We start from the raw sequence: 16,338 nt of genomic DNA on the forward strand, positions 1-16,338 counted from the left end.
TGTGTAGTTGGATTCAGTTGGCCAGGATTTTATTTAGTATTTTTGCGTCTATGTTCATCAGGGAGATAGGTCTATAGTTTTCTTTCTCTGTTGCATCTTTTCTGGGTTTAGGAATTAAGGTGATATTGGTTTCATAGAAAGAATTTGGGAGGACTCCCTCCCTTTCAATTGTTTTGAGTAATTTGAGAAGAACTGGAATTAGTTGTTCTTTAAATGTCTGGTAGAATTCAGCAGTAAAGTCATCCACTCCTGGGCTCTTCCTTTTTGGTAGCGTGTTTATTACTGATTCAATTTCTTTCATGGTTATGGGTCTATTTAGGTTTTCTATGTCTTCATGGCTCAGTTTCAGTAGGTTGTATGTGTCCAGCAATCTATCCATTTCTTCTAGGTTTCCCAATTTGTTGGCAAACAGCTCTTTGTAGTGGTTTCTGATGATTCTTTTTATTTCTGTGGTGTCTGTTGTTCCATTTCCATTAGCATCTATAATTTTACTGATTTGAGTCTTCTCTCTCTCTTTTTTTTTTTTTTTTTTGTTAAGTGGGCCAATGGTGTGTCAATTTTGTTTATTTTTTCAAAAAAGTAGCTCTTCATTTTGCTGATCTTTTGTATTTTAATTTTTGGGTTTCAATTTTGTTGATTTCCTCTCTAATCTTGATAATTTCTTTTCTTCTACTGGATTTGGGTTTTGTTTGCTGCTGTTTTTCTAGATCCTTGAGGTGCATAGAGAGATCATTTATTTGGTAGTTTTCCAGTTTCTTGATGTAGACACCAAGTGCTATAAACTTTCCTCTTAGCACTGCTTTTGCTGTATCCCACAAATTTTGATAAGTTGTATTGTCATTTTCATTTGTTTCTAGAAATTTTTTGACTTTTCTTTTTTTAAATTTTTAAATTTTTTTTTTTTTGACAGGCAGAGTTAGACAGAAAGAGAGAGAGAGACAGAGCGAAAAGTCTTCCTTTTTCCATTGGTTCACCCCCTAAGTGGCCTCTACGGCTAGTGCGTTGTGGCCGGTGTGCTGCGCCGATCCGAAGCCAGGAGAAAGGTGCTCCTCCCGCTTTCCCATGCGAGTGCAAGGCCCAAGCATTTGGGCCATCCTCCACTGCCTTCCTGGGCCACAGCAGAGAGCTGGACTGGAAGAGGAGCAACCAGGACAGAATCCAGCGTCCCGACCGGGACTAGAACCCGGTGTGCCGGTGCCGCAGGCAGAGGATTAGCCTAGTGAGCCACGGCGCTGGCCTGATTTTTTTTATTTCTTCCATGACCCACTGTTCATTCATAATCATGTTGTTCATTCTCTATGTGTTTGCATATGATGCAGAGATTCTTGAGTTGTTGATTTCAAGCTTCAATGCATTGTGGTCTGAGACGATACATGGTATAATTTCAATTTTTTGAATTTTCTGAGGCTCCCTTTATGGCCCAGCATATGGTCAGTCCTAGAAAAAATTCTGTGCACTGGGGAGAAATATGTGTACTCTATGGCTGTCGGATGGAAGGCTCTGTACGTCTATTTGGTCTATAGTGTCAATTGAGCTAATAGTATTTTAATGTTACAAAATGTGCTTAAAAGCACAGGCAGTAGTAGGTATTTGATGTAGAATTAAGATGCCACTTTGGATGCCTGCATTTTACTCTGAAGTACCTAAACCAGAGTCCTATCTCCAATCCTGATTCTAGATCCTAGTAATGTATAACCTATCAGGAAGCAGATGATGGATCAAATGGCTGGGTCCCTGCCTCCCATATGGGAAACCAAGGTTGATTAACTGGCTCCCCAGCCTCAGCCATTGCAGGCATTTGGGTTGAGAAGTAGAAGACGAGAGATCTCTCATTCTGTCTCTCTCTTCCAGTCTCCTCTCAAAGTTTCAAATAAAATCAATCAATGAATAAAACTTTTAAATGTACAGGAAATAGACGTGAATATAGAAAGGGACTGTTGATCACATCCCACATAATATTGTAAGAAAGAGGATAATAGTAAAATGAACAGCATGCCTGCAAAAATGAAGACACAGCACAAAGTTGAATGTGTAATTTAAAACCATTCCACAAAACAATCTCTGTGCCTAGATTCTGTGGATAATTTGTTCTAAAACTTACATGGATAAGCAAAAAATATCCAAAATATTTTTTGAAAAGCAAAAAAGCTGCAGGAATTATGCCACATGATTTTAAGACATTATATATAGTAATCTAAGGGACAGAAATAAAGATAACAGAATAAAAAGTCTTAAAATAGATCTATATAAATATAACCAATTAATCTGAAGTTCTTTTTTTACATGTAAATATAATTCACATACCACAAAATTCACCATTTTAAATTATACAATTTGCTGATTTGTAGTAGATTCATGAAATTATTTAACCACCAACCACAATCTAATTCTAGAATACTTTTACCACCCCAAAAAAAAACCCTACACCCACTAAAGTCAGCCCCTGGAAATCACTGATTTACTTTGTCTCTGTGGATTTGCCTATTCTGGTCAACTGATTATTGACAAAGATGCAAAGATGTATAGAAAGACAGTCTTCTCAGCAGATGGAGGCCCCTCTCGCAATCTGACTCTGTCTCTCTGTAACTTTGCCTTTCAAATAATAAACAAATCTTAAAGAAAAAAAAAGAAGACAGTCTTTCTAACAAATGGTGTTGGAACAACTACACATCACATGTAAAAAACAAAACATCATACCTCATACAAAACTTAATGTAGTATAGTTCTAAATGTAAAATATACAACTTTTAGAAATAAACTTATATGAAAATATTTTGTGAGTTTTAAAGTAGTTTCTTTTTAAAAAAAATAGTTTTTGCACCAAAAGTACAACTCATATATGAAAAAAAACCTGATAAACTAAAATTCACTAAAATTCAAAAATTTCAGTCCATGAAAGACATTATTAAGAAAATTAAGACAAGTTACAGTTTAGGAGAATAATGTCTGCAAAATCATGTAACCAAGCAAAAGCTTTTATCCCAAACATACAAAGAACTATTAAAATTCAATAGTAAAGAGGGGAGAGGAATTTGGCATAGCAGTTAAGACACCAGCTGGGATGCCTGCATCGGGTTCAGCTCCAGGATCTAATCCCAGTGCTCCTCGTTAATTCATACCCTGGAAAGCAACAAGTGACCCTCAAGTAGTTGGGTCCCTGCCACTCACATGGAAGACCCAGAATGAGTTCTCAGCTTCTGGACCAACCCCAGCTTGTTATAGGCATTTAGGGAATGAATAGCAAGTAGATAGGAGATACCTCTCCCTCTTCTCCAACTATCTTTCAAATTAAAAAAAAAAATCAACAGTAAGAAAAAAACATTCAACTTTTAACCCAGATTTATTTACTTATTTATCTGAAAGACAAAGTGACAGAGAGAAGAGGAGAAACAGACAGAGAGATAGATCTTCCAACCACTAGTTCATTCCCCAGATGGCCACAATAGCCAGGAATGGGCAGGCCAAAGATAGGAACCAGGAGCTTCACCCAGGTCTTCCAATGGGTGGCAGGGGCCTAAACACTTGGATCATCTTCTGTTGCTTTCCCAGGCCATTAGCAGGGAGCTGGATCGGAAGTGGAGCAGCCAGGACATGAACCAGCACCCATATGGGATGCTGTAGTTGCAGGCAGTGACTTTACCTACTTTGCCACAACACTGGACCCATAAATGATTCAATTTGAAAATGAGAAAATGACAGACACAAATTCAAACTGTTCTTTTAGGAGAACAATGCTGTGGCACGTCAGGAAGGTTCGAGTGCTTGGGTCACTGCACCCATGTGGGAGAACATGATGGAGCTTCTGGCTTCTGCCTCCGGCCATTTGGGGAGTGAACCAACAGATAGAGGATTCTCTCTTTCTCTTTCTCTCTTTCTCTCCCTCTCTCTCTCTCCCTCTCCCTCTCCCTCTCTCCATCACCATCTCTCCATCTCTCTCTGTAATTCTGATTTCCAAATAAATAAATAAATCTTAACACAAAATAAAGTAGTAAAGTGAGGCTAAGACTATAAAAAGAATAGTACGAAAAAGTTTTTGGTAATATTGGAGCTAGCATGAGGAATTACTATGAATAGGTATGACTATACTGAGGGTTACGTGAATCTATACATGTTAGAGCTCCTAGAACTATATACCCACAAAAGTTCATTTATTACATACTAATTTTTTAAATAAAATATTTAAAATTTGTAAAAAGTGGGGGAGGCATTGTGGCACAATGGGCTAAATTACCACTTTGGACACCCACATCCTATAGTGCAGTGTTAGTTGGAATCCTCCCTCTGCTTCTGATCCAGCTTTCTAACTAACACATCCTGGGAGGCAGTAGATGATGGTTCAAGTGCTTGGGCCGCTGCTGCCCATGTGGGAAACCTGGATGGACTTCCAGGTTCCTGGTTATTGTAGGTATTTGGGGAGTGAATCAGCAGATGAAAGATCTCACCCTCCCCCACTCACCCCCCACCAGGGGCTGGCATTGTGGCGTAGTGGGTAAGGCCCACTGCCTGCAGCACTGGCATCCCAGATGGGCGCCAGTTTGAGTCCAGGCTACTCCACTTCCGATCCAGCTCTCTGCTATGGCCTAGGAAAGCAGTAGAAGATGGCCCAAGTGTTTGAGCCCCTACACCCATGTGGGAGACCCAGAAGAAGCTCCAGGCTCCTGGCTTCAGATCAGCACAGCTCTGGCCGTTATGGCCAATTGGGGAGTGAACCAAATGATGGAAGACCTCTCTCTCTTTGCCTCTCCTTCTCTCTGTATAACTCTGACTTTCAAGTAAATAAATAAATATTTTAAAAAAGAAAAAAAAATATCTCCCCCTCTCTTTTTCTCTCTGAAACTCTTTCAAGTAGATTAAAATATTTTTATAATGTATAAAAATGCTAATAAAATACTCCACCCTTTTCCAGCTATGTACTTGTATGAGATTGTATTTTCTTCATATACCTCAACCAAAGGAACAGATTTCAATAGAATACATGCAAAGTATGAGAATCCAGCTGTTGTCTATCATGCCAGGCATCAAAGTTACTTGAAAAGGGGCTGGCACAGTGGCATGGCAGGTAAAGCCATTGCCTACAGTGCTGGTATCCCATATGGACACTGGTTTGAGTCTCAGCTGCTCCACTTCCAATCCAGATCCCTGCAATGTGCCTAGGAAAGCAGTAGAAGATGGCCGAGGTCCTTGGACCCCTGCACTCAAATAGGAGACCTGGAAGAAGCTCCAGGCTCCTGGTTTCAGATTGGCTCAGCTCTAGCCACTGCAGCTATTTGGGAAATGAACCAGCAGATGGAAGACTCTCTCTCTCTCTGCCTCTGCCTGTGCCTCTCTGTAACTCTGCCTTTCAATGAGAGAGAGAGATTTGAAAAAATATAAAACAATGTCAATCTTCTTACCGATTTGTTTTTGTGTTTTGAAAAAAAAAATTTACTGTTAATAATCTTAACTAGTAGTAACAACAGAGGACAATGCTAATTACCCTGATGTGATCTGTACACATTGAATACATGTATTGAATTATCACAGGGCTGGCATTGTGACATAGAGGGTTACGTGTGCCGGTTATGTCAGCATCCCATATGAACACTGGTTCAAGTCCTGGCTGCTTTACTTCTGATCCAGCTCCCTGTTACTGCAGGGAAAGCAGCAAAAAATGTCCCAAGTGCTTGGGCCCCTGTAGCCTCATGGGAGATCCAGAAGAAGCTCATAGCTCCTGGTTTCAGCCTCGCCCAGCCCTGGCAGTTGCAGCCATTTGGGAGGTGAACCAGTAGATGGAAGACCTCTCTCTGATTCTGGCCCCTCTCTTTCTCTGTAACTCTATCTTTCAAATAAACAAAATAAATCTTTTCTAAAAATGTAAGAATTATCAAACTGCACATCATAAATATATATTTTTGTTGAGACAGAAAGAGAAAGCTTCTATTAGCTAGTTCACTCCCCAAATGCCCACAATGAAAAGGGGTGATAGCTATCCATGCCAGAGCTAAAGCCAGGAGCCAGGAACTCAATCCAAGTCTCCCATGTGAGTAGCAGAAACCCAATTTCTTGATCCATTTAAAGAAATTTCTTGATACTAGTACAGATCCAAGGGTCTGCACTAGGAGGAAGCTGGTGGCAAGAGTTAGAGCTGGATTTTGAACTCGGATGCTCCAATGTAGGGCATGGGCATCTTAATTAGTGTGTAACTACTGGGCCAAATGTCTGTCCCAAAAAACTTGCCTGCTAATTCCATTTTCCACAAACTTTCTGAAGTACCCTCATGTTTACCAAGAACATACTACGTATGCCAGGCATTGTCATTTAGCACTTGTTCACATGAAAAAAACATAAGGAGGTAACAGTGGCAGAAGTTTGAAACTTAGATAGAATATGTAAAAGAGATAACTGATCAAACAAACCTGGAAAACCTGAACCCACATCAGCAATGGAAAAGGCCAATGAGCAGCCTAATTTACACTAAAAATCCATGAAAGTTCAGAAATTGGCAGGACTAGCTACCTCTGGAAGTATAAATGAAAATGAACTTGAATCACTGAGCCAGCATTGGGGCACAGCATTAAGCTGGCATCCCATATAGGTACTGGTTTGAGTCCCAGCTGCTCCACTTCTGATCCAGCTCCCTGCTAATGTGCCTGGGAAAACAGTGGAAGATGATCCAAGTGCTTGGGCTCCTGTACTCACATGGAAGACTCAAATAGAGTTCCAGGCTCCTGGCTTCAGCCTCATCCAGTCCCGGCAGCTGCTGCAGCCATTTGAAGAGTGAAGCAGCTGATGGAAGATCTCCCCTCAGTCCCTCTCCCTGTCACTCTGCCTTTCAAATAAATCTTTAAAAAAAAAAAAGTAACTGAAACACAAGGATAAATTGTGTGCCTCAAAAGATAATAAACTCCAAAATCGTTTTCCCCTATACCACACTGCTAAGTGACTGTCCCTCTCTCACCATAGCATTAGTCTATGAGATGACATACAGAAAAGCAAAATAGGGGTACTTTCTAAGATACCAGCTATAGCTGAGGGAAAAATATTCTACTAAAAAGAGTACTGAGTAAAATGTAACCTAAATAATATATCTCATTTTCCCTGTCTCTTTGCACCCTCTAAGGAAGAGAGAAGAATCAGCCAGCAAAATAAGCCTATAAAGAGGAATACTGGGGGCCAGTGTTATGGCATAGCCAGTGAAGCCGCCAACTGCAGTGCCAGCATCCCATATAAGTGCCAGTTTACATCCTGGCTGGTCCATTTCCGATCCAGCTCTCTGCTATGGCCTGGGAAAGCACTAGAGATGGTCCAAGTCCTTGGGCCCCTGCACCTGCGTGGGAGCCCTGAAGAAGCTCCTGGCTTCTGGCTTCGGATGGGTGCAGCTCCGGCCATTGCAGCCAACTGGGGAGTGAACCAATGGATGGAAGGCCTCAATCTCTCTCTGACTCTCCTTCTCTGTCTTTGTAACTCTGACTTTCAGATAAATAAAATAAATCTTTAAAAAAAAAAAAATGCCGGCACCGTGGCTTAACAGGCTAATCCTCCGCCTTGCAGCGCCGGCACACCGGGTTCTAGTCCCGGTTGGGGCGCCGGAGTCTATCCCGGTTGCCCCTCTTCCAGGCCAGCTCTCTGCTATGGCCCGGGAAGGCAGTGCAGGATGGCCCAAGTCCTTGGGCCCTGCACCCGCATGGGAGACCAGGAGAAGCACCTGGCTCCTGGCTTCAGATAAGCAAGATGTGCCGGCCGCAGCGGCCATTGGAGGGTGAACCAACGGCAAAAAGGAAGACCTTTCTCTCTGTCTCTCTCTCTCTTACTATCCACTCTGCCTGTCAAAAAAATAAAAAAATAAAAAATAAAAATAAAAAAAAGAATACTGTTAGAACAAGCATACACACATATACACACACACAAATCCCACAGCTTCACTTTTAAAGGGATAACCACAGATTAGCAAACTTAAGGAAGATATCTAGTATAAAAATAGAAAATCTAAACAAAGAAAACTTTAAAAAGCACTAGGAGGAAATAGTCCAAGAAAGAATAAAACTCTAAGGGCAGGCATGCAGCACAACAGTTAAGTTGTGGCTTGTTATGTCTGCATCCCAAATCACTGGCTACTCTACTTCTGATTCTAGCTTTCTGCTGGAGCACACCTTGGGAGGCAGTAGGTGATGACTCAAGTACTTGGGTCCCTACCAGCTACATGGAAGACTCAGGTGGAGTTCCTGGCTCCCAGCTTGGCCTAGCACAAGCACTCAGGCATTTGGAGAATGAACCTGCAAATGGAAGATTCATTCTTTCTTCATCTCTCTCCTCTCTCTTTTCCCCCCTCTCTCTTGTTCTGTCATTCAAATAAAAGTATATATATATATATATATATATATATATATATATATATATAATGTATATATTATATTTATTTTAAAAAAAAGAAGAAAACTTCAGCTTTCTCCTTCTAGTTTGAAACTTACACTATCTGTGGGGCCATTCGCAGGATGGGTGAGTCAGATGACTGCATTCTCCAATTGGCCAAAGTCAACAGCATCGTCTCAAAGAACTTCTGACTGGAAAGAATCAAGGATGTGGAGTATTGGTCATAAATAAATGAATGGTGAAAAGTCCAAAAGAGGAAAAAAAAAAACAAAACTCTGATATCCTAAGATGGATATTGTTATCCACAAAATAAGAACTAGATAATACACTTTTTATTCATATGTTCACATCTCTTTTTAATATTTACTTATTTCCATTTTATGTGAAAGGCAGAGTAAGAGAGACATCTTCCACCTGGCTGATTCACACCCAAATGTCCTCAACAGCCAGAGCTGGGTCATGCCAAAGCAAGAAGCCCAGAACTCCATCGGGAGGTCTCCCACGTGGGTAGCAGGGATTCAAGTAACTGAGCCACTGGTTGCTGCCTCTCAAGATGTGCATTAGCAGAAAGCTGAATCAGAAGCACAGGCATCAGGATTTGAAACAGTGCAGGACACATACGTCCCAAGTGAAATCTTAAACACTACACCAAATGCCCACCTTGATGCTTTCTGTCAACTCAGAAAGTAGAGACTTAAACAAAGACATGAAAAAGGAAAGAGAAAAGACAATCAAATCACAGGACTAGTCAAGAAGACTCACTTTTAGAGTAATAAGAGATCAGACAAATTTAACGTAATAGTCAAATAAAAAAACTCAAGAAATTTTCCCAACTTGAAATATCCAAATTTTCTGATTATATTGGGCACACCAAATAACCAGCATAAGAAATTCACACCAAGATTCATTAGAAGAATTTCAGTACTCCAAGGACATAAAGTTGTCCAAACTCACAAAAAGAAAGAGAAAAAATATTTCATACAAAGAATCAGAACAATGACAGGGTTCTCAACAGTGAGGGCTGGTGTTAGAAAACAAAAAAGCAGCACATTCAGAAATTCCAAGGGAAAAATTTAAATTCTCAGGAAAAATTACTTCCAATCTAGAATTCTACGCTCACCAAACCTCTCAGTCAAGTGTAAAGGAGGAATACAGATATTACCAGACATTTAAAGTTAGAATGTCTTTATTTTCCACACTCTTTCCCAAGATGTTACTGGAGAATGTATTTCATTAAAACAAAAGTATAAATAAGAAAGAAAATTATACAGACCCCATGTATAATTTATACATGTATAATTAATACTAGCTCCAGGAACAACAAAAAACTAGCACAAGAAAGACACTCATACTATATATCATGGCACAGATGTTAAAAACATCTTTTATAGAGTCATAATAACTCAAAACTGAATACCAGCCTAATCAAAGTTAAGATATAAGATTACTGGGGGTAAGCATTTAGCCAGCATTTAAGACAATCATGTCCCTTATCAGAGCTCTGGCTCCTGAGTCTAGCTTCCTGTTGCTAGTTAGAACCAGCCGGCGCCGCGGCTCAAGAGGCTAATCCTCCGCCTTGCGGCGCCGGCACACCGGGTTCTAGTCCCGGTTGGGGCGCCGGATTCTGTCCCGGTTGCCCCTCTTCCAGGCCAGCTCTCTGCTGTGCCCAGGGAGTGCAGTGGAGGATGGCCCATGTCCTTGGGCCCTGCACCCCATGGGAGACCAGCAGAAGCACCTGGCTCCTGTCTTCGGATCAGCGCGGTGCGCCGGCCGCAGCGCGCCTACCGCGGCGGCCATTGGAGGGTGAACCAACGGCAAAAAGGAAGACCTTTCTCTCTGTCTCTCTCTCTCTCCCTGTCCACTCTGCCTGTCAAAAAAAAAAAAAAACAACCGCAGCAAATGGCTCAAGTAACTGGGTTGCTGCCTCCCACTTAAAATACTTGGACTGAGTTCCTAGCTCCCATTTGAAGGCATCTGGGGAGTGAAGCAGCAGATATAAGATACCACTCACTCACTCTGCCTCTCCACTAGATGAAAATAAATATATACTAAATACATAATATAGATTGAAAAGTTATTCTCTGGGTCTCAAGTTGAAAATATAAAATATTGGGGGCCAGCGCCATGGCTCACTTGGTTAATCCTCCGCCAGTTAATCCTCCGCCTGCGGCACTGGCACCCCAGGTTCTAGTCCCGGTTGGGGCACCAGGTACTAGTCCCAGTTGCTCCTCTTCCAGTCTAGCTCTCTGATGTGGCCCGGGAGGGCAGTGGAGGATGGCTCAAGTGCTTGGGTCCCTGCACCCGCATGGGACACTGGGAGGAAGCACCTGGCTCCTAGCTTTGGATCGGCGCAGCGCCGGCTGTGGTGGCCATTTGGAGAGTGAACCAACGGAAGGAAAACCTTTCTCTCTGTCTATAACTCTACCTGATAAATGAAAAAGAAAATATAAAATATTACATATGGAGTAGCCTGGGGCTGACCATTGTAGCAAATCTCAACGCTGCCCTATCTATGGATGTTTCCAGGCCAACAGTTTCCCTCCCTTCCACCCTGGTGTCCCCTAGCCCTAGCTCCCCAGCCATCCACAGCCCTGGCTCCCCTCCCAGCTCTGGCTCCCCAGCCATCCACACCAGATTCAGCAGGCTCAATCTGCACAGTGCTTCCTTCATGTTTACTAAGCCTCAATTGCAGCTCCTAATACCCGGTGTGCCCCCCACACTGCCACCAAGGAGCAAGGATTGGAAAGCATTTGAAGCTGAGTAGTAACATGGCTTCCTTCTGTCTTCGCAGGACATTGCATCACAAACTTCTCCTGGTGGCCATCAAGGAGATCCCTTGGAATCCTGTGTTGGGCTGGTCCCCCTTGTCAGACAGAGCCACGTGCCTACTCAAAGTGGCAATGCTCTGGAAGGTGGGTTCTGGCAGTGGGCACTCTGCTGTTATCCACCAGCTTGACTGGTTTGAGACATTTGAAGGCTTTATGCTGGTTTTTGACCACCCTCTATCTGTCCAGGATCTCTGACTACATCACACAGAAGGGCCCACTGGGTGAAGCCCAAAGCCATAGCTTCTTTGCCCAAGTGGTGACAGTTGTCCAACACTGCCATGTCAGTGGAGTAATCCATCATGACATCAGAGAAGAGAACATCCTGACAGACCTCTGCCAGGGATGTGCCAAGCTCACCGATTTTGGTTTGGGTGCCCTGCTTCATGACGAACCTCACCCTGACTCTGATGGGACAAGGCTGTACAGTCCACTACAGTGGATCTCTTAACACCAACACCACGTGCTCCTGGCCACTTTGTATCCTCCTCTATGACATGGTGTGCGGGGATATTCTCTTCAAGAGGGACCAGAAAATTCTCAAGGCTGAGTTCCACTTCCTGGCCCATGTCTCCCCAGACTGCTATGCCCTGATCTGCCAGTGCCTGGCCCCTAAACCCTCCTCCTGACTCTCACTGGAGGAGATTCTGCTGGACCCCTGGATGCAAATGCATCCCTCTCCCAAAGGAGGAGGTGTCCCGGTCCCATCTGTCCTCGTCCCTACTGTCCTAGGTCTGGTAATGGCCATGGCCCAGGGACAGTTGGACATCTGTTGACCAGGTTTTACAGGTCACTAACAATCCAATGTTACTAAGGTTGGAAAAGGGGGCCCCTGGGGTCATACAATAAGCCAAGTCTGCCCAGTCCTGTGATGGAGCCTTTCTCCCAGAAACCATGGCCCCTTGTTTCAAAGGAGAAACTTTCTTGCTTCCTGTTTTGCTAGAGATATTGATTTGGTTGAAATTACTTACATTCTGAGCCCCAGAACTCTTATTCTAACGACTTGCTAGTACCCTACTGGCACTTCCTGCTACCATCACACATGTTTAGTTTGGACGTTCTTACTTGCGCAAGGGTGCTTTCCTTCCAGTGATCCAGCAGCTCTTAATTTTAGCAGGAGGATCCCAAGGGTTCCCTATTTGGACACACTACCTAAGTCCAGGATTGCTGATTCTGGGGGAAATAATGCCCTATTGTGATGTTGGGCTTTTTTTTTTTTTTTTTTTTTTGCTATCCCAAATGCTCTTATTCTATTGAGAAGAACTTACTCCAGTTGATTTGAGAAGGAAGGGAAAAGAACACCAGCAGAGATGAGGATGGGATAGATGGTTTTTTTGAGAGATGGGCTGGGGAAAATGAGGCTAGCTGTTTGTTCTGGGGCACCTCTTCCCAACTTCTGCACATTCTCACTAACTCCTCCTGAGCCAGGATTATTCAACTACTAAAATGTAAATACTTATATATTGGAGGATGGGGATTTGCAAATGTGCCTTCCTCTCCCTTCTCCCTCTGCCTGGATTATTTAAAAAGCCATATGTAGAAACTCACTACTTAATAAAAGAGACAAAAAAAACATAAGTATGATCTCATTTCTATTTAAAAATTTACACACATAAATTATACATAAAACAAGCTTGAACAGATATTTATCATCAGTGGTTATTTCTGTAGTATGATGATTTTCTGGTGGAGAGGGAGAATTAGTCATCTGTAAACTTATTACAGCAAATATGTATGTTTGCAATTAGGAAAAAAACACTATTTTTCAAAGTCAGAATTTTTAACTCACATATATGAAATGATTTTCAAGAAGAATGCCAAAAATCATTTAATAAGGAAAGGACAGTCTTTCATGGTGTTTGAAAAACTGGACATCTGCATGCAAAAGAATGAAACTATATCCTTACTTTATAACACATATAAAAATATACTCAAAATGAATCAAGAAGCTAAACATAAGAGATATAAATTTTTTTAACACTAGTTTTGGCAATAATTTATTGGATATGACACCAAAACGAACAAAATTAAAAACAAATTGGACTTTACCAAAATTTAAAACTTTGTACATCAAAGAACACTATCCACAGAGTAAAAAGACAACCCACAGAATAGTAGAAAATATTTGCAAATCAAATCCAAAGTTAACATTCAGAATATATAAGGAACTCCTACAATTCAACCACAAAAATAATTCTGTTTAAACAAAGAACTTGAACAGATATTTTTCCAAAGGAGATATACAAATAGTTAATAAGCACATGGAAATATGCTCAACATCACTATCATCAGGAAAATGCAAGTCAAAATCACAAGGAGAAATCAATTTACATCTATTAAAACAGACACTGTGAAAAAAGAAAAGGGTGAATGCTGACAAAGATGTGTAAAAACTGGAAGTCTTGTGCACAGCTAGCTAAGGGGAATAGTGACAAGCTGCTGTGAAAAACAGCATGGTGGGGACAGGGAGTCCTGGCTGCTCTATTTCCAATCCAGCTCCTTGCTAATGTGCCCGGGAAAGCAGCAGAAGATGGCCCAAGTGCTTGGGCCCCTGTACCTGTGTTGGAGACCCAGATGAAGCTCCTGGCCCTTGGCTTCAGATGGGCCCAGCCCTGGCTATTGCGGCCAATTAGGGAGTGAACCAGCGGATGGAGATCTCTCTTTCTCTGCCTCTGTTTCTCCCTCTCTGTAAGTCTAAGTCTTTCAAATAAATAAATAAACCTTAAAAAGAAAAAAGGAGGAGCTGGCGCTATGGCACAGTGGGTTAATGCCCTGGCCTGAAGTGCCAGCATCCCATATGGGTACCGATTCGAGACCCGGCTACTCCACTTCCAATCCAGCTCTCTGCTATGGCCTGGGAAAGCTGCAGAAGATGGTTGAAGTCCTTGGGCCCCTGTACACACATGGGAGACCTGGAAGAAGCTCCTGGATCCTGCCCTCAGATCGGCACAGTTCTGGCTGTTGCAGCCAATTGGGGAGTGAACCATCAGATGGAAGACTCTCTCTCTCTCTCTCTCTCTCTCTCCCTCTCTCTGCCCCTCCTCTCTCTTTGTAACTCTTTCAAATAAAAAAATGAAAGAAAAAAGGAACAGTATGGTGGGTCCTCAAATAATGAAGTATAAAATTACCATAAAATTCAGTTATTTTACTTCCAAGTATTTACCCCAAAGAACTGAAAGTAGGGACTCACATTTAGGTATACTCATGTTCATAGTAGCATTATTCACAATAGCATGGATAAACAAAATGTAGTATATAAATATTATTGAATATTCTTAAAAAAGAAGAAAATTCTGAGACAAGCTACATACAACATTGGATGAATCTTGAAAACATTACACTAAGTGAAATAAGCCAGCTCACAGGGTGATCCACTTGATATCTAGCACAAACTCCTAAAGACAGAAAGTAGAAAGGTGGTTTTCAGTGCCTTTAGGGAGAGGAAACAAGGAGTTAGTGTCTAATATTAGTGTCTAATATGTATGGAGTTTCCATCTAGAAGGTGAAAAAGTTCTAGAAGTAGAGTATAATGATGGCTGCACAACAAAGTGAATGCATTTAACATTCAATCTTATGTACCTCTCAGATATAATTATAAAAGCGCCAAGCAATTTTCACTATCTCACTCTAAATCACCAGGAAGAAAGATCATGGAACAAAATGGAAACTCATTGTGCATAACTTTGAAAAACTATTGCCCCATATCCATGAGGCCTGATATGTAGTTATCCATTGCTATATAACAATTTACCCAAAATTTAGTGTTTCACAACAACAGTTATTATCTCACAATGTCTATGGGTTAGGAAAAGGCTCACATGGCAAAGAACTGAGGCAGTGCCTGCTAGAATGTATGATTAGGTCTTAATATGTATAAACAGATAGCAAGGAACTGAGATAGAGCAAAAGTGATGATATGTAAGTTGCCAGAGAGGTTACAAGCCTATGACCTCTTCTTTGCTCATATTCTGTCTCCCTGACTTTTCACTTGCTTGCTCTAATGAAGCAAGCTGCCAGACTGCCCCATGGAAAGACTCATATGGCAAAGAACTGAGGCAGCTTCTGCTAGAATGCGTGATTTAGCTGACAGCAGCTATTATCAGCCAGCAAAGATCTGAGGCCCTCAGTCCAACAACACAAGGACTGAACCCTGCCAACAACCATCAGAGTAAGCTTGGAAACAGATCCTCCTCCAGCTGAGTCTTGTGAGGGCTGCAGCCTAGCTTGACTGCAGCCTGTAACTGACCCTGAAACAGAGTACCCACTTCAGTCACACCTAAAATCCTGACCCACAGACATTACGAGATAATAAAAACTGTGGATTTAAGACACTCATATTTGGGAGCTCTGTTATGCAGCAACAGATTACTATACACCAGACTTCACTGGTATGGAGCAAAAGTTCCTCAAAGTGTGGCTGATCCTTCATGATTCCGCATCACAGATTATATATGAAAAATTTTAAAAGCTTGAATGTAGTACCAATACTGTCAATCGTCATTTTGGATTTATTTTTCCAGTAAGACTAATAAGTTAAACAGTCTTAGTGCTTGCTTGGCAATATCCTTAATTATCTAAAATAGGGAGTAAATATCATGCTAATGAATTCTGACAATGATGCTAAATCTGGAAATGTTGCCAAAACAGACCCAAAGAAGATCAAAATATGGACAGAACATATTAAATGGAGATTCAACTTGTAAATATAAAATAACATGTGGTGAAAAATCATTTGAAACATTTGCTAGACAGAAAAAGACTGAGAAGAAAATACTCAATTTCTTAATAAATGTTGACATTAAATTATAAACTTACTGAAGATGAAGATCACATCATAATCATTAGATCCTCTGTCATAACCAATTATTGAACACTTCAGTTAATCAACAGGTATTTGGTGAAGTTAACCAGCTCAAAAAATCAAACTGTGCACTGGAAAGGCATTGTAGCATGGTGGGTCTAGTTCCAGCTACCTTATGCTTCCAATCCAGCTTCCTGCTAATGTGCCTGGAAGACATTAGACGATGGACAAGTATTTGGGTTCTTGCCACTCATATAACACATCTGGATGGAGTTCCTGGCTCTAACTTTAGCACAGCCCAGTCCTGGCCATTGCGGACATTTGCAAAGTGAACCAACAGATGGAGGAGCTTTTTCTGTCACT

At 41.6% G+C, this 16,338-nt stretch overlaps 1 protein-coding gene across 3 annotated transcripts in view; it reads right to left on the bottom strand.

Moving 5' to 3' along the window:
* TTBK2 (tau tubulin kinase 2) overlaps positions 1-16,338 on the bottom strand; it is a 161,665-nt gene that overhangs the window by 123,442 nt on the left and 21,885 nt on the right. For 2 of the 3 annotated variants that reach the window (XM_062205750.1, XM_062205748.1), the window contains exon 2: positions 8,448-8,540. The exons of the other annotated variant lie outside the window; for it this stretch is intronic. In XM_062205750.1, coding sequence (XP_062061734.1) covers positions 8,448-8,521 — 74 coding nt within the window. In that variant the 5' untranslated portion in view covers positions 8,522-8,540. The remainder of the gene's footprint in view (positions 1-8,447; positions 8,541-16,338) is intronic. 3 annotated transcript variants of the gene reach the window in all.

This window comes from Lepus europaeus, chromosome 11 (assembly GCF_033115175.1).
Source record: "Lepus europaeus isolate LE1 chromosome 11, mLepTim1.pri, whole genome shotgun sequence".
In the NCBI taxonomy this organism is placed as follows: Eukaryota; Metazoa; Chordata; class Mammalia; order Lagomorpha; family Leporidae; genus Lepus; species Lepus europaeus.